This window comes from Globicephala melas, chromosome 1, assembly GCF_963455315.2.
Source record: "Globicephala melas chromosome 1, mGloMel1.2, whole genome shotgun sequence".
NCBI lineage: Eukaryota > Metazoa > Chordata > Mammalia > Artiodactyla > Delphinidae > Globicephala > Globicephala melas.
This window is the reverse complement of record NC_083314.1, coordinates 55711642-55731262: the sequence shown is the minus strand read 5'-3', so window position 1 is coordinate 55731262 and position 19621 is coordinate 55711642. Positions and strand designations below refer to the sequence as shown.

Genomic DNA, 19621 nt, shown 5'->3' with positions numbered 1-19621 from the left:
CTAGCCTACATGGAGAGACCCTGAGGCTACATGGAGACATGCCCAGCCAGCGCCCAGCTGCTTCAGCACCTGGGTATTCCAGCTCTAGCCACAATTTGACAGCAACGACATGAGACACCTGAGCCAGAACTTCCCTGTGAAGCTCTTCCTAAATTTCTGATGCCTGGAAACATAAGAATTAGTAAAATAATTATTGTGGAAAGTCACTGAGTTTTGGGGTGGTTTGTTACACAGCACAGATAACCGGAACACTGGTACTGTTATCTCAGGAGCTCAGAGGAGCTGCCTCACAGAGCTGTGACTGAAACCCCCAACAAGGCTAGCTTTGGAAGTGCCAGAAAAAGTCTAGAAACTGAAATTAACTGCTACTGTCAGAGTGAAAGGCCAATGTTGAGACAATATTGACAGGGTTGGCAAGCAAACAGAAAGTGTCTAGTCCTTCCTTTTGGCAGAATCTAGTAGAGAGCCAGCTTGGCAAAGGAGAAATGTAGTTTTCAGAGTTCTAGCCCCAGTTCATAAGTCAGAGTACTGATAACTATGTAAAAATGTTAGATTCTCTCTGTACATTTGACCTTAGCAAATCTATGTATCTAACATATCTTCAGCATAATTTCATACCTTATGGAAAAGGCTTCACTTAATAAAAACATGCGTGCAGTCTTTGGTTTCTCTTACCGCAGGTATGATCCGAAGGAGAACAAGTGGACTCGGGTGGCTTCTATGAGTACTAGGAGACTAGGCGTGGCTGTGGCTGTGTTAGGAGGGTTCTTATACGCTGTAGGTGGCTCTGATGGGACATCTCCACTTAACACAGGTTAGTTCCTTCCAAAGTCAGTCTGGTTTCCCCAAACCAATACATTTTTTCTTAGGAGAGTCCCCTTACAAAAAGTATAAAAAGTTCATGTTATCCTATCATTTATTAAGAAAATTATTTTCCCTCTAGGAGAGTTCAACTGTTAGCTCTTCCTCAGCTCCTTCTGCAGTCATAGTCTACTAGTATATTCCCAAAGTATTTCTTTCTCCCTTCATTTCACAAGTTGCTAGGAATTTATAATGAATAAAACAACTATTTTCTTAATATTATTTCCCTCCCCCCAACCATCTTTCCTTAAAAAACAAATAAAATCCTCTGTATTATAATCTAAAAATAAATAAAAACTTATAAACTGGTTTATAGTCTAATCCTGTCATTTAAAGATAAGGAGAGATGCCACGAGTCACGTAGCTAATGAGTCATATAGCCAGAACTAGAACTAGGTACCTTGACTCCAACACATGCCCTTTCCATCAACCATACCTAAAAGAAATCAGTCCCTGATGAGAATATAGTAGTATTATCCAAAGGTAGATGATTCCTTCTCAGAAGCAAAAATCAGATTGCTTATTGAAAATATATGTTATCACAAAGTGAAGTAGCTATGAAGAAAACTAGAGGTGAAAGGAAATGATTGCATGGTCACTTACTGGTTTTTCTTTTCCCTGCAGTGGAGCGTTATAATCCTCAGGAAAACAGATGGCACACCATAGCCCCTATGGGGACCCGGAGGAAACACCTAGGCTGTGCAGTGTATCAGGATATGATCTATGCCGTAGGAGGTAGAGATGACACTACAGAGCTTAGCAGTGCTGAGAGATACAACCCCAGAACCAACCAGTGGTCTCCAGTGGTGGCTATGACATCCCGCCGTAGTGGAGTAAGTGCCCGGCTACTGAAAACTTTGAAAAGCAAAAGCACCAAGAGAGGGCTGTGCAGAAGGAGAAGTCTGATCTGTAAAGTATAATACAATGGGACAGTGAGGAGATGCACTGTATAGGCAAAACAACCCCTGTCACTTTTGTACTGGAAAAAAAAGTTAATTTCTTTTGATTACTATTATCTCAAGAAGTTAAATATCTTATATCCAATCATATCTTTAATTAGAGAATTATTTTTATGATTTATTTACTTTTATTGAAGTATAGTTGATGTATAATATTATGTTAATTTCTGCAGTACAGCAAATGATTCAGTTATACATATATACATTCTCTTTTAATATTCTTTTCCATTATGGTTTATCACAGGATACTGAATATAGTTCCCTCTGCTATACAGTAGGACCTTCTAGTTTATCCATTCTATATACAATAGTTTGCATCTTATGATTTATCTTGTAATCAGTTGCTTCTTTGAAAGGCATCGCCCTGTCTTATCTACTACCTTATCTAACTTCACTCGAATTCATTGATATTGGATTGGATTGGATATATAGATTCATCCATACCTAATAGAGAGCAGCTTCTTCAGCAGCCACTGTGTTTTGGTCCCATAGGTTGGCCTGGCAGTAGTGAATGGACAGCTCATGGCTGTAGGAGGTTTTGATGGCACAACGTACTTGAAGACCATTGAAGTTTTTGATCCTGATGCCAATACATGGAGGTAACCTTTAAGCTATGTTGCAAATCACCTCACTGCTGACTTGAAAATCATGGGCTTGAGATAAAACATGACCATGAAAATCAAGATGGTCAGTATACTGAATTACCTCTTGCAGTACTTTGAAAAGGGCTCAAAGTTACCCATATTCGATGGCTTATTTTGACTTCATTGCTCTAAAGTGGCTGACATCTTACAAAATTCCTCTCTTTGGTAACTGTCCATTTTTATAATTGGAGGTAGCAAAAACAGAAAAAACAATCTCCCCTCTAGCTCCGTCACATTCAGCTGAGGAAACTAAAGCACTGAGAAATAAAGAGACCTGCCTAAGCAAGTTAGTGACAGAGTTAGAATTAGAACCTAGACCTTTGGCTGTCAATCTGTCATTGCAATTTTTATGCCCAGGAAAAACAAATTGCAGTTACCGTTTTAAAAATAATACTTTATTTCATTTTAAAACTATTTTTTCTCTTGAGTTTTAAAAATATTTAAATATGTTATTACTCTATTTTAATGTCTGGTAAATTGTAACAGTCACTTTTAGCAAGGAGGCTACATCTTACTTAGGAGAGTTTAAGTTAAGCTGTATTCGTAGGCTTAATTTTACTTTGCTTTTAAATCCTTAATTGTCTAACAAATCCTTCCTAAATACTTAAGTAGTTCTTATAAATTCACATAAATTGGGTGACTCTTGCATTTATTTTAAATATTCAAAAACTTTTACAAATGTAGCAAAATTCTCTTAAACCTTTCAACTTAAAATCCTAAGTCTAAATCTTTGCTCAGTCATACATTTTAAACTTGATCTTTGCTCAATCACACATTTTAAGCTTGATTGACAAAACTAATCTGATAGATGCTCTAATATGCCAAAGTCTCTTAAACACTATAAGTTTAGAAGGTCAAATATATAGTTAATTCTCATTTTTAATATAAAATATTAATAGTATGGGTTTGAGGTACTTTATATCTATACTAATATCTATTTTAAATACTAGCTTTGAAAAAAAAAGTTTTACCTTCTAAGCAGTTCTTTCTCAGAGAATTGGGCTTATTTGCCTAAACACGTCTGGGGTAACCATCTCAGTGGTTGAAGTTGCACATAAACCACAGATAGCAGTCTAGATATGATATCTGAGGCAGAAGACATTCTGAAAGATTTTTCTCATGACTATGAAAGATAAGTTGACATCTTTTATAGTCACTTTTATATTCCAGAAGGGGCAGTCTTGTAGTCCATTCCTGCTGCATTCTGAGTATACATTTTCTAATTTTGAGCCTGTAACTATCACCCAGATTTTTTTCATTAGTATATAAGATTCAACTAATGAATTTACTGGGTTCTTTTTATAGTCTTCATCTCTGGGAAACAGGGAAAGCCACACTTTGACAGATATCTGAATGACATTCTTTGGATTCTGCATCTCTCTCATGCTCTGCATGGCTCAGTGGTCACAATACTAAAAGTCAGACTAATAACACTGTAGCACTTTTTGCTTATACATCACATTTTCACAACCTTTTTCATGAAGTAAAGATTTACTGAGTGCTCTAGACCCTGGGGATACAAAAGTGAACACAACAAAATTCCCTGCCCGCCTGGAACTGACATTACGAGGGAGATAGTGCCATACCAGGGGTGGAAGTGCTATGGCAAATAGCAGAGAGGCAGGGAGTCCAGGGAGGATTACCCACTTTAAAAGGTAGCCCAGGGAGGCCCCACTGAAAAGGTAACATTTCAGCAAAACCTAATAGCGGTTAAGGGAAAGAGAATGGCAGGTTTTCATGAATAGGAGCCTCTCACTTATGGTGTATTTTCTTCCATATACAGCTTTCTATTTTTAGTGGGAATCTGGGTAAGCATAATTTGGGAAGACAGCCAAGTTTATTTCTGCCACTTAATGACTATCATCCTATGTAAGGACTTGTTTCTCAGTAACTATTACTAATATATGTTAGTAATATTTGACCAAGTAATATTCATGAAATTCTTAAGGACCATCTGTTGAGGGATTACTATATAAATTTTTGTAGTTACATATCCCAAATTTAAAGCCAATTTAAAATCAATACTTACAGTTGACAGAGGATCTAATATTCTTTCCCATGGAAATCCTTAATTTTGAAGATGATCTTTTTCACATATCAAAAACTAGATGCAGACTTTATTTAATCATATCCAGCTTTGTTCCATAAAGGGTTTGAGAAGACTTCTAAGAGTACATACAAAACAAAAGGATAGAAATAAATCACTGAAGTTTAGGCAAAAGCAAAATGTGGGTGGGAAAATATTATAGCCAGGGTCAAAATTAGACACAAAAATGTAGAATATGTGATTCTGTGTAATTGTTATAAGTCAGTCTACATGTAGAGTTATAAAGTTACAAGGCAAAATGGATATATGGTGCTCTCTTAAAACAGTGTCCTAAAAGTCAGAGAATTTCAGTCAATGTCTGAAATAATTCTGCTACTTGCTAGTGCTCAATTCCAGCTCCTACTCTTTGGAAGAGATGTATGAAGCTAAAAATATTAGTTGTGATATAAAACAAAGAATTGTGTTTTATTAACATCTGCATTATGGAAGAAATAGTGCTTTTTCTATTTAGAAATCTGATTGTGTTTCTTTCTTTGTAGGTTATATGGCGGGATGAATTACCGTCGGCTTGGAGGTGGAGTAGGAGTTATAAAAATGACACATTGTGAATCCCATATATGGTGACCATATAGAAGACAGTCATGCATTTGCTCCTCTGTATTGTGGAGAGCTTTGACTTTGGAGCTTTGTACAGCTCTAGAATACACTAAACAAATTTTATTATTTGCCGGTGCCTCAACATGTGGAAATACAGATACATTGAAAGTACTTCACCTGCAAGACGCCACCTTTGCACAATAATTTTCAGTTCTGTGCAGAAGAATATTTATTTTTGGTTTTAATTTATCATGGGATTTTTGTTGCTGGGTTTTTGGTTTTTTGTTTTGGGATTTAGCCTTCCTCCCACCAAAAGAGAAAAAAAGGAAAGACAAAAAAAAAAAAAACATTTCAAGCAGTAAAACCTTATTTTTAAGATACTGATTAAGTTTGAAACTACTAATAAGGGAAGAGGTCTATATGGGATCTAGTTGTCAGTTCTAAGCACTCCATCCACAAGACTCCACTACTTACAGGGACTTATCAGTGACAAAGATAGGTATGCAAGGTGTATTAGTTAGGCATCACTCTTGCAGTAAGCACCAGAAGACTTAAAAATCTAAAAAACAAAACAAACATCTCATTTAACTAGAACAATTCAAAAGGAATATTAAATCAATAAGACCAGGACTCAGATGCCGAAGTTTTCATCAGTGGAAGCTCACATCTTGTTTCCTTCCTTATGGACTTGCTTGCCACTATAAAGTCTTTTTTTCTAGAGTTCCTGCTAGATCTAGAGCTCTGCTCAGTGCCTCTACAAAAACAGTATATGATTCTCATATACTGTCTTGAGAATCCCCCAGTAGAATCACGTGTAACTCTGCAAGTTTTTGCTCAAAAACGTTACTGACTGAAGCAACTTTCCTTTCTATTTCCTGTTGCTACTAAGGACCAGCAGGGAGAAATGGCCTCTCCCCAGCAGTGAATACTGTTATGCAATTTACACTTGATGCTCAGGCCTGCTGAAGCTGAGGCTTACCTGTAATCACAGCCTCCAAGGGAATGAATTCTTCAGTTCATGAAATAGTATGCTAACGAGTATAAAATCAATTGAGGCATTTAATTGATAAAATCTTGGTTCTTTTATAAAAACTATATATCATTATCCTCATTCTATAAAGCCACTATTACCACCACTCTCAAATTGCACTTTCTGGTAAAAAGTTAACATTTTTAAGGAAAAAGAAGAATACAGATTTCAGTGGTTAAAGTGTTTTTGTTATTGTGATCATACACCAATTTTTTCAATGTATCTTGCAGTAAAAGCTTTGAAAAAGACTTTAACCACAACCATAAGGAATAACCTTCTTCTCCCTCCCCTCACTACAAAAATGTTTGGCAACATTTGTGTTTACATTTAAAGATCATTTGCACCTTTATAAGGAAAAAAAATAAGTATTTGGTAAACAATTGTTTACATGCATCATTTATGCTTTTTTCTAGCATGTATAACTTTTTAAAATAAAGGTAGTACTTACCATAAAAAAATTTTGGTTAATGCTTTTTAATGCTTGTATCTCTGCTACTTAATTTAGATTTTCTGTTTCTATATCATTTACACTTCCTATTATAAAGTTAAAAGTACTTACAACCTGAAGGAATAAAGGGATTACCAGCTAGAATTATGAATGAATTTTTATTATCTATTTTATATAATAATATATTACCTAACCTGTAAACTTATTTTCTTGTGTGGGACTTGGAATCAAACAATTTTGAGCTAGAAGGACTTTTAAAAATCATCTGGTCCAGGGACTTCCCTGGTGGCACAGTGGTTAAGACTCCACCTGCCAACACAAGGGACACGGGTTCAAGCCCTGGTCTGGGAAGATCCTGCATGCCGCGGAGCAACTAAGCCTGTGCGCCACAACTATTGAGCCTGCGCTCCAGAGCCTGTGAGCCACAACTACTGAGCCCATGTGCCTCAACTACTGAAGCCCGCACGCCTAGAGCCCATGCTCCACAACAAGAGAAGCCATTGCAATGAGAAGCCTGCACGCCGCAACTAGAGAAAGCCCACGTGCAGCAATGAAGACCCAACACAGACAAAAATAAATTAATTAAAAAATCATCATCATCATCAGGCTTCCCTGGTGGCGCAGTGGTTAAGAATCCTGCCAATGCAGGGTACACGGGTTCAAGCCCTGGTCTGAGAAGATCCCAAATGCCACACAGCAATTAAGCCCATGTGCCACAACTACTGAGCCTGTGCTTTACAGCCCTCAAGCCACAACTACTGAGTTCACATGCCACAACTACTGAAGCCCACTGTGCCTAGAGCCTGTGCTCCACAACAAGAGAAGCCAATGCAATAAGAAGCCCGTGCACCACAATGAAGAGTAACTCCCACTCACCGCAACTAGAGAAAGCCCGCGCACAGCAACAAAGACCCAACGCAGCGAAAAATAAATATTTTTTTTAATGGCTAAATAAAATCATCATCATCATCTGGTTTAAACCCATTTATCGCTCTGCTTTAAGACTGAAAACCAAGGAAGTCCTGCCTAAGTGTAAATAGTCAATGATAGAACCAACATTTGAAATCAGTTCCCCTAACTCCTACTTCATTTCTCTTTCTATGCCATACAGCCACTGCAGACCTACCTGAAACATGGCCTGGAACTAAATATACTAATAGACCTTAATTTTAAGGTCTGGTATGCAACATTGAAAAAGTATAAAAATTTTTATGAGATCATTACGGTACTGCATCACTAACAGTCAGTCTTCAAGACAAAATCACATATTTCCAAAGACTCTACTATTTCATATATTTGAAGAAAAGGAGGGGAATAGTAACAGCAACAAAATTCTAGGGGTTAGACTTTCCATAAGCAGGGAAGTCCCCAGTGAGAGCAATTCACATGGCAGTGATTCAAGAGTAGAGACCCAGGAACTATAGCACTGGCCAAAGTGACCATCGGAGTCTAAAGGGTCTTTTTTTTCCTTACACTGAAGGTGCTCCAGTTTTATTGAGTGAAGTGTACTTATTCTATAAAAGACATTGGTGTAAAATAGAATATTTATTAACTTATTTGCACAGTGATTTCCACAACACTATGAAGTAAACTTGGGTTGGGTTGGTGGTTATCTTCATTTTATAAATAAGTAAATTGAAGCTTAGAAAAGTTAAAATGACATGGTAGATGCTGAACCTCAAATGCACATCCCCTGATTCCAAACCCATTCTTCTCTATAGTGCTCTCCACATTCCCATTTCTAATGTCACTGTTCCCCAGTTTTGTTCTCCAATATTTTACCTGCAAATAATCTACACTCCAGAGACTAGTTCTTGACAACTGTAAAGTAGAAAAGGTCCCTCCTGAACAATATTTGAGTGAAAGTAGGGAAAAAGCATTTCAAACTTTATATTAACTTAGGAAACAGATGGGAAAAGAAAAAAAATGGGATAAGGAAAGAAATAGAGGAGAGAAGAAGGAAGAGGCAAAAACAGACCAGTAAACCCAAATATCACTGGCTAGTTGTCTAAGTACTTTGTGACACTGGCTCTTTAAATTGCTTTGAGGTCTCTGTACTGGAAGTGACTGATAAGAATAGCTCCTAGAAATGACAAAACTCTTCAACTAGAGTTGTCTTAAGTGTCCTTAACAATAGTAACCTTTAAGTTATTTAGTCATGGTTAGGAACTTTTAAATGTAGAAGACGGATGGTATTATACTAACATTAAATATTCAGGGTGTTCCAATAACTGTCAGTAACCTATTAATATCCCTATCCTAGAAAGTTAGAATATTTACTAAAGGGATTCTGAATTCCTAGGAAAAGAGGACGTGTATCTTCAGTGTGAATTTAGATCAATATATATTTGGACTCCTACTAAACAGAAACAGTCCCTGGCTTCAAAAAGCTTACAGTTTCAAGTAGACCTTCAAAATGGCAGAGGAGTAAGACATGGAGATCACCTTCCTCCCCACAAATACCTCAGAAATAACATCTACATGTAGAACAACTCCTGCTAGCAGAAGACCTCAGGCTTCCCAAAAGGCAAGAAACTCCCCACGTACCTGGGTAGGGCAAAAGAAAAAAGAATAAACAGAGACAAAATAGGGACGGGACCTGCACCAGTGGGAGGGAGCCGTGAAGGAGGAAAGGTTTCCACACACTAGGAAGCCCCTTCACGGGTGGAGACTGTGGGTGGCGGAGGGGGGAAGCTTCGGAGCCACAGAGGAGAGCGCAACAACAGAGGTGCAGAGGGCAAAGCGGAGAGATTCCCACACAGAGGATCAGTGCTGACCAGCACTCACCAGCCTGAGAGGCTTGTCTGCTCACCGGCCGGGGCAGGCGGGGGCTGGGAGCTGAGGCTCGGGCTTCAGAGGTCAGATCCCAGGGAGAGGACTGGGGTTGGCGGCATGAAGACAGCCTGAAGGGAGCTAGTGCGCCACAGCTAGCCAGGAGGGAGTCCGGGAAAAAGTCTGGAACTGCTTAAGAGGCAAGAGACCATTGTTTTGGGGTGCACGAGGAGAGGGGATTCAGAGCACTACCTGAACAAGCTCCAGAGATGAGCGCAAGCCACGGCTATCAGAACAGACACCAGAGATGGGCATGAAATGCTAAGGCTACTGCTGCAGCCACCAAGAAGCCTGTGTGCAAGCACAGGTCACTATCCACACCGCCCCTCCCAGAAGCCTGTGCAGCCCACCACTGCCAGAGTCCCGCGATCCAGGGACAACTTCCCCAGGAGAACACACAGTGCGCCTCAGGCTGGTGCAATGTCACGCCGGCCTCTGCCGCCACAGGCTCTCTGCATTCCGTACCCCTCCCTCCCCCTGGCCTGAGTGAGCCAGAGCCCCCTAATCAGCTGCTACTTTAACCCCATCCTGTCTGAGTGAAGAACAGACGCCCTCAGGCGACATACATGCAGAGGCGGGGCCAAACCCAAAGCTGAACCCCAGGAGCTGTGCAAAGAAGAGAAAGGGAAATTCCTCCGAGCAGCCTCAGGAGCAGCGGATTAAATCTCCACAATCTACTTGATGTACCCTGCATCTCTGGAATACCTGAATAGACAACCAATCATCCCAAAATTGAGGCGGTGGACCTTAGAAGCGAATGTAGACTTGGGGTTTGCTTTCCACATCTAATTTGTTTCTGGTTTTATGTTTATCTTAGTTTAGTATTTAGAGTTTATTATCAGTGGTAGATTTGTTTATTGATTTGGTTGCTCTCTTCCTTTTTTTTTATACATAGGTATATATTTTTTTCCTCCTCTTTTTGTGAGTGTATATGTGTATGCTTCTTTGTGTGATTCTGTCTGTATAGCTTTGCTTTTACCATTTGTCCTGGGGTTCTGTCTGTCCATTTTTTTTGTTTGTTTGTTTTTTAATATAGGTTTTAGTGCTTGTTATCATGGTGGATTTCATTTTTGGTTAAGCTCCTCTCTTCTTTCCTTGTTTTTTAATTACTTTTGAATTATTTTTATTTTTAATAATTTTTCTTACTTTTTATTTTAATAACTATATTTTATTTTATTTTATTTTTCCCCCCTTTTCTTCTGAGCCGTGTGACAGGGTCTTCATGCTCTGGCAGGGTGTCACGCCTGAGCCTCTGAGTGGGGGAGCCCAATTCAGGACACTGGTCTACCAGAGTCCACCTGGCTCCATGTAATATCAAACAGCATAAGCTCTCCCAGAGATCTCCATCTCAACGCTAAGACCCAGCTCCACTCAATGACCTGCAAGCTACAGTGCTGGACACCCAATGCCAAACAACTAGCAAGAAAGGAACACAACCCCACCCATCAGCAGAGAGGCTGCTTAAAATCATAATAAGGTCAATGACACCCCAAAACACACCACCGGATGCAGTCCTGCCCACCAGAAAGACAAGCTCCAGCCTCATCCACCAGAACACAGGCACCAGTCCCCTCTACCAGGAAGCCTACATAACCCACTGAACTAACCTTACCCACTGGGGACAGACACCAAAAAAAACGGGAACTATGATCCTGCAGCCTGTGAAAAGGAGACCGCAAACACAGTAAGTTAAGTAAAATGAGAAGACAGAGAAACACACAACAGAAGGAGCAAGATAGAAACCCACCCAACCAAACAAATGAAGAGGAAATAGGCAGTCTACCTGAAAAAAGAATTCAGAGTAACAATAGTAAAGATGATCCAAAATCGTGGAAATAGAATGGAGAAAATACAAGAAACATTTAACAAGGATCTAGGAAAACTAAAGAGCAAACAAACAATGATGAACAACACAATAAATGAAATTAAAAATTCTCTAGAAGGAATCAATAGCAGAAAAACTGAGGCAGAAGAACGGATAGTGACCTGGAAGATAAAATAGTGAAAATAACTACCACAGAGCAGAATAAAGAACAAAGAATGACAGAGACCTCTGGGACAACATTAAATGCACCAACATTCGAATTATATGTGTCCCAGAAGAAGAAGACAAAAAGAAAGGGACTGAGAAAATATTTGAAGAGATTATAGTTGAAAAATTCCCTAATATGGGAAAGGAAATAGTCAAGTCCAGGAAGCGCAGAGAGTCCTATACAGGATAAATCCAAGGAGAAACATCCCAAGACACATATTAATCAAACTATCAAAAATTAAATACAAAGAAAAAATATTAAAAGCAGCAAAGGAAAAACAACAAATAACATACAAGGGAATCCCCATGAAGTTAACAGCTGATCTTTCCGCAGAAACTCTGCAAGGCAGAAGGGAGTGGCAGGACGTATTTAAAGTGATGAAAGGGAAAAACTTACAACCAAGACACTCTATCCAGCAAGGATCTCATTCAGATTCGATGGAGAAATTAAAACCTTTACAGACAAGCAAAAGCTAAGAGAATTCAGCACCACCAAAACAGCTTTACCACAAATGCTAAAGGAACTTCTCTAGGCAGGGAACACAAGAAAAGGAAAAGACCTACAATAACAAACCCAAAACAATTAAGAAAATGTTACGAGGAACATACATATCGATAGCTACCTTAAATGTAAATGGATTAAATGCTCCAACCAAAAGACATAGAATGGCTGAATGGATGCAAAAACAAGACCCATACATATGCTGCCTACAAGAGACCCACTTCAGACCTAGGGACACATACAGACTGAAAGTGAGGGTATGGAAAAAGATATTCCATGCAAATGGAAATCAAAAGAAAGCTGGAGTAGCAATTCTCATATCAGATAAAATAGACTTTAAAATAAATATTATTACAAGAGACAAAGAAGGACACTACATAATGATCAAGGGATCAATCCAAGAAGAAGATATAACAAGCGTAAATCTTTACACACCCAACACAGGAGCACCTCAATACATAAGGCAAATGCTAACAGCAATAAAAGGGGAAATCGACGGTAACACAATCATAGTAGGGGACTTTAACACCCCACTTTCACCAATGGACAGATCATCCAAAATGAAAATAAATAAGGAAACACAAGCTTCAAATGAGACATTAAACAAGATGTCCTTAATTGATATTTATAGGACATTCCATCCAAAAATAACAGAATACACTTTCTTCTCAAGTGCTCATGGAACATTCTCCAAGATAGATCATATCTTTGGTCACAAATCAAGCCTTGGAATATTCAGGAAAATTGAAATCGTATCAAGTATCTTTTCCGACAACAACGCTATGAGACTAGACATGAATTACAGGAAAAAGTCTGTAAAAAATACAAATGCATGGAGGCTAAAGAATACACTACTAAATAACCAAGAGATCACTGAAGAAATCAAAGAGGAAATTAAAAAATACCTAGAAAGAAATGACAATGAAAACACGACAACCCAAAACCTACGGGATGCAGCAAAAGCAGTTCTAAGAGGGAAGTTGATAGCAATACAACGCTATGTCAAGAAACAACAAACAACTCAAATAAACAACCTAAACTTACACCTAAAGCAAGAGAAAGAAGAACAAAAAAGCCCGAATTTAGCAGCAGGAAAGAAATCATAAAGATGAGATCAGAAATAAATGAAAAAGAAATGAAGAAAACAATAGCAAAGATCAATAAAACTAAAAGCTGTTTCTTTAAGAAGATACACAAAATTGATAAACCATTAGCCAGACTCATCAACAAAAAAAGGGAGAAGACTCAAATCAATAGAATTAGAAATGAAAAAGGAGGGCTTCCCTGGTGGCACAGTGGTTAAGAATTTGCCTGCCAATGCAGGGGACACGGGTTTGAGTCCTGGTCTGGGAAGATTCCACATGCCGTGGAGCAACTAAGCCCGTGCACCACAACTACTGAGCCTGTGCTCTAGAGCCCGGAAGCCACAACTACTGAGCCCACGTACCACAACTACTGAAGCCTGTGAGCCTAGAGCCCGTGCTCCGCAACAAGAGAAGCCAACGCAATAAGAAACCCGCACAACCCAACGAACAGTAGCCCCCACTCTCCACAACTAGAGAAGAACCAGTGCTCGGCAACGAAGACCCAACGCAGCCAGAAAAATAAATAAAATAAAAATTTTTTAAAAAAATCTTCCAACAAACAAAAGCCCAGGCCCAGATGGCTTCACAGGTGAATTCTATCAAACATTTAGAGAAGAGCTAACACCTAACCTTCTCAAACTCTTCCAAAATATAGCAGAGGGAGGAACACTCCCAAACTCATTCTACAAGGCCACCATCACCCTGATACCGAAACTAGACAAAGATGTTACAAAGAAAGAAAACTACAGGCCAATATCACTGATAAACATAGATGCAAAAATCCTAAACAAAATACTAGCAAACAGAGTCCAACAGCACCTTAAAAGGATCATACACCATGATCAAGTGGGGTTTACCCCAGGGATGCAAGGATTCTTCAATATATGCAAATCAATCAATGTGATAAAACATATTAACAACTTGAAGGAGAAAAACCATATGATTATTTCAACAAATGCAGAAAAAGTTTTCAACAAAATTCAACACCCATTTATGATAAAAACCCTCCAGAGGGCTTCCCTGGTGGCGCAGTGGTTGAGACTCTGCCTGCCGATGCAGGGGACACAGGTTCGTGCCCCGGACCGGGAAGATCCCACATGCCGCAGAGCGGCTGGGCCCGTGAGCCATGGCCGCTGGGCCTGCGCGTCTGGAGCCTGTGCTCCGCAACAATAGAGGCCACAACAGTGAGGCCCGCGTACCACACACACACAAAAAAAACCCTCCAGAAAGTAGGCATAGAGGGAACTTACCTCAACATAATAAAGGCCATATGTGACAAACCCACGGCCAACATCATTCTCAATAGTGAAAAACTGAAACCATTTCCTCCAAGATCAGGAACAAGACAAGGATGTCCACTCTCACCATTATTATTCAACATAGTTTTGGAAGTTTTAGCCACAGCAATCAGAGAAGAAAAAGAAATAAAAGGAAGCCAAATTGGGAAAGAAGAAGTAAAGCTGTCACTGTTTGCAGATAACATGATACTATACATAGAGAATCCTAAAGATGCTACTAGAAATCTACTAGAGCTAATCAATGAATTTGGTAAAGTAGCAGGATACAAAATTAATGCATAGAAACCTCTTCCATTCCTATACACTAATGATGAAAAATCTGAAAGAGAAATTAAAGAAACACTCCCATTTATCATTGCAACAAAAAGGATAAAATTCCAAGGAATATAGGGGCAAGACGGGAATAAAGATGCAGACCTGCTGGAGAGGGTGTGGAGAAAAGGGAACACTCTTGCACTACTGGTGGGAATGTGAATTGGTACAGCCACTATGGAGAACAGTATGGAGGTTCCTTAAAAAACTACAAATAGAACTACCATATGACCCAGCAATCCCACTACTGGGCATATACCCTGAGAAAACCATAATTCAAAAAGAGTCATGTACCAAAATGTTCATTGCAGCTCTATTTACAATAGCGAGGAGATGGAAGCAACCTAAGTGTCCATCATCGGATGAATGGATAAAGAAGATGTGGCACATATATACAATGGAATATTACTCAGCCATAAAAAGAAACGAAATTGAGTTATTTGTGGTGAGGTGGATGGACCTAGAGTCTGTCATACAGAGTGAAGTAAGTCAGAAAGAGAAAGACGAATACCGTATGCTATCACATATATATGGAATCTAAGAAAAAAAAATGTCATGAAGAACCTAGGGGTAAGACAGGAATAAAGACACAGACCTACTAGAGAATGGACTTGAGGATATGGGGAGGGCAAAGTGTAAGCCGTGACAAAGTGAGAGAGTGGCATGGACATATATACACTACCAAACGTAAAACAGATAGCTAGTGGGAAGCAGCAGCATAGCACAGGGAGATCAGCTCAGTGCTTTGTGACCACCTAGAGGGGTGGGATAGGGAGTGTGGGAGGGAGGGAGATGCAAGAGGGAAGAGATATGGGAACATATGTATATGTATAACTGATTCACTTTGTTATAAAGCAGAAACTAACACACCATTGTAAAGCAATTATACTCCGATAAAGATATTAAAAAAAAAAAAAAGATGCAGACCTACTACAGAATGAACTTGAGGATAGGGGGAGGGGAAAGGGTAAGCTAGGACAAAGTGAGAGAGTGGCATGGACGTATATACACTACCAAACATAAAATAGATAGCTAATGGGAAGCAGCCGCATAGCACAGGGAGATCAGCTCGGTGCTTTGTAACCACCTAGAGGGATGGGATAGGGAGGGTGGGAGGGATGGAGATGCAAGAGGGAAGAGATATGGGGACATATGTATATGTATAACTGATTCACTTTGTTATAAAGCAGAAACTGATGCACCATTGTAAAGCAATTATACTCTAATAAAGATGTTAAAAAAAATACCAAGGAAAAAACCTACCTAAGGAGATAAAAGACCTATAATGCAGAAAACTATAAGCCACTGATGAAAGAAATTAAAGATGACACAAACAGATGGAGAGATATACCATGTTCTTGGATGGGAAGAATCAACATTGTGAAAATGACTATACTACCCAAAGCAATCTACATATTCAGTGCAATACCTATCAAACTACCAATGGCATTTTTCTCAGAACTAGAACAAAAAAATTCAAAATTTGTAAGGAAACACAAAAGATATGAATAGCCAAAGCAATCTTGAGACAGAAAAATGGAGCCGGAGGAATCAGGTTTCTGGACTTCAGACTATACTACAAAGTTACAGTAATCAAGATAGTATGGTACTAGCACAAAAACAGAAATATAGATCAATGGAACAGGATAGAAAGCCCAGAAATAAACCCACTCACATATGGTCATCTTGTTTTTGATAAAGGAGTCAAGAATATACAATGGAGAAAAGACAGCGTCTTCAATAAGTGGTGCTGGGAAAACTGGACAGGTACATGTAAAAGTATGAGATTAGATCACTCCCTAACACCATACACAAAAATAAACTCCAAATGGATTAAAGACCTAAATGTAAGGCCAGACACTAACAAATTCTTAGAGGAAAACATAGGCAGAACACTCTATGACATAAATCACAGCAAGATCCTTGTTGACCCACCTCCTAGAGAAATGGAAATAAAAACAAAAATAAACAAAAGGGACCTAATGAAACTTAAAACCTTTTGCACAGCAAAGGAAACCATAAACATGACGAAAAGACAACCCTCAGAATGGGAGAAAATATTTGCAAATGAAGCAACTGACAAAGGATTAATCTCCAAAATTTACAAGCAGCTCTTGCAGCTGAATATCAAAAAAACAAACAACCCAATCCAAAAATGGGCAGAAGACCTAAATAGACATTTCTCCAAAGAAGATATACAGATTGCCAACAAACACATGAAAGGATGCTCAACATCACTAATCATTAGAGAAATGCAAATCAAAACTGCAATGAGGTATCACCTCTCACCAGTCAGAATGGACATCACCACAAAATCTACAAACAATGAATCCTGGAGAGGGTGTGGAGCAAAGGGAACCCTCTTGCACTGTTAGTGGGAATGTAAATTGATACAGCCACTATGGAGAACAGTATGGAGGTTCCTTAAAAAACTAAAAATAGAACTACCATACGACCCAGCAATCCCACTACTGGTCATATACCCTGAGAAAAGCATAATTCAAAAAGAGTCATGTACCACAATGTTCATTGCAGTTCTATTTACAATAGCCAGGACATGGAAGCAACCTAAGTGTCCATCAACAGATGAATGGAGAAAGAAGATGTGGCACATATATACAATGGATTATTACTCAGCCATAAAAAGAATGAAATTGAGTTATTGGTAGTGCAGTGGATGGACCTAAAGACTGTCATACAGAGTAAAGTAAGTCAGAAAGAGAAAAATACCGTATGCTAACACATATATATGGAATCTGAAAAAAAAAAGAAAGAAAAGGTTCTGAAGAACGTAGGGACAGGACAGGAATAAAGATGCAGACGTAGGGAATAGACTCGAGGACATGGGGAGGGGGAAGAGTTAGCTGGGACGAAGTGAGAGAGTGGCATGGACATATATATAATACCAAATGTAAAATAGCTAGTGGGAAGCAGTTGCATAGCACAGGGAGATCAGCTCGATGCTTTGTGACCACCTAGAGGGGTGGGATAGGGAGGGTGGAGGGAGGGAGATGCAAGAAGGAGGAGATATGGGGATATATGTAAACATATAGCTGATTCACTTTGTTATAAAGCAGAAACTAATACACCATTGTAAAGCAATTATACTCCAATAAAGACATTAAAAAAGAAAAAAAGCTTAGTTTCAAACTTTGAGTTTGATTAATGGCTCTCAAAGTGAACCCTGAAGTACTCAAGATTCTTTCATAGTATCCATGAGTCAAAGCTTTTTCCTTAGTAATCCTAGGAAGTTTTTTGCCTTTTTTTTTTTTTTACTGTGATGACATTTGCACTTTTGATGCAAAAACAATGGTAGATAAAGTTGCTGAGGTGTTCGCACAGTTCAAGGCAGTGGAACCAAACTGTACTACTAGTTATAATATTCACCACCATCCACTTACAGTTCAAAAAAAAAAGTCAATTTCACCTAAGATATCTCAACCCTTAGATATATGAAATATTGCTGCTGCATACCAAAAGAGTGATTGTCACAAGAAAAATCTTTGTGTGATTGTTTTGAGTTGCAAGCTGAACAAGCCACTTCTTTTTGAAAGAATGACTGAGAGACAAAGTTATTCAGACTCAGGTGGTGGTGAACATTTTGTGGAAAATGAACACAGTGAGGCTGTCACTTCAAGGAAAACAACTGACTGCATTTTATCATCAACGATAAAATTCTAGCTTTCAACAGAAAATGAGAATTTTGTGAAAGTTGTATGGAACACTGTGGTAGTTAATTTTATGTGTCAAGTTGACTTGCCTAAAGGATGCCCAAATAGCTGGTAAAACATTTTTTCTTGGTGTGTCTGTGAAGACGTTTCTAGAAGATCTTAGCATTTGATTCAGTAGACTGAGTAGATTTCCACACTCACCAATATGGGCAGACATCATCCAATCTGTTTGGGGCCATATGGAACAAAAGAGGAAAAGATGGCAGAATTCTCTCTCTCTTCTTGAGCTGGGATGTCCATCTTTTCCTGCCCTCGACCATCAGAGCTCCTAGTTCTCAGGCCTTCAGACTTGGACTGCATTATACTGCTGTCTTTCCTCGTTCTCCAGCTTGCAGAGGCAGACTGTGGGACTGCTCAGCTTCCAGAACTGCATGCAACAGTTCCTATAATAAATAGATAGATAGGGACTTCCCTGGTGATCCAGTGTTAAGACTCTGTGCTCCCAATGCAGGGGGCCCAGGTTCGATCCCTGGTCAGGGAACTAGGTCCCACATGCTGCAACTAAAGATCCTACACGTGGCAACTGAGACCCAGCACAGCCAAATAAATAAATGAATAAATATTTTAAAAATTAGCTAGCTAGCTATCTAGCTTGATGATAGATGATGATAGATAGATAGATAGATAGATGATAGATATAGATCCCTAGACAGGGAACTAGATCCCGCATGCCACAATTAAGAATCCGCATGCTGCAAGTAAGACCTGGCGCAGCCAAATAAATAAATAAATAGTCTGGCGGGGTATAGACTGGAAGAGTGATCAGAAAGGAAGTTATGGCTGAAAAAGGTTTGAAAGACAGAGTAGTTTTGCTAAGTAGCAAGAGTGGAAAGGACATTCCAGACAGAGTAGCATGTGCAAGATATACAGAATAAAGTCAGTGAGACAAAATGGACTGTTTGGGGAAATCAAAGCAGTTTGGTTTATCAGGAGAATAAAATGAAAAAAGGCAAGTGTCCAGAAATTAGACAGGAGAAGCAGGCAGCCGGCAGGTACCATCATAAAGGACCTCATTGCCAATAGTTTCCTCTCTTAGCTTTCTTTTCTGATGTTTATTCCCCAAGTCTTTTTTTCTGTGTGGGTGTGGTGGCTAGGTTCCAAGATGCCCCTAGTGATCCCTGCCTTCTAATCTCTGTGTAATCCCCTCTTGCACTGCGCTAAGGTTGGTCTGGTCTGTGAGTCTAATTGTATGCTACAAAAGTGATGGTATGTCACTTCCAGATTAGGTTATGAGACCCTGCTT

The 19621-nt window shown here is 39.2% G+C and overlaps 1 protein-coding gene and 1 long non-coding RNA gene across 12 annotated transcripts in view; one reads left to right on the top strand and one right to left on the bottom strand.

Moving 5' to 3' along the window:
- The window catches only part of KLHL20 (kelch like family member 20), a 99263-nt gene extending 92533 nt beyond the window's left edge, over positions 1-6730 (top strand). For 10 of the 11 annotated variants that reach the window (XM_060296238.2, XM_060296245.2, XM_060296264.2 and 7 more), the window contains 4 exons: positions 681-814; positions 1486-1694; positions 2313-2419; positions 5051-6729. In XM_060296238.2, coding sequence (XP_060152221.1) covers positions 681-814; positions 1486-1694; positions 2313-2419; positions 5051-5135 — 535 coding nt within the window. In that variant the 3' untranslated portion in view covers positions 5136-6729. Of the gene's footprint in view, positions 1-680; positions 815-1485; positions 1695-2312; positions 2420-5050 lie in introns of all 11 variants that reach the window. The other variant, XM_030875448.3, reaches the window with a different exon arrangement.
- On the bottom strand, positions 439-18650 carry LOC115863032 (uncharacterized). The gene is made up of 4 exons (XR_009563468.1): positions 18520-18650; positions 4494-4629; positions 1465-1768; positions 439-878 (listed from the first exon to the last, which is right to left on the bottom strand). It is a non-coding gene; the product is annotated as an uncharacterized lncRNA (long non-coding RNA).
- Between the last annotated feature and the right edge of the window lie 971 nt (positions 18651-19621).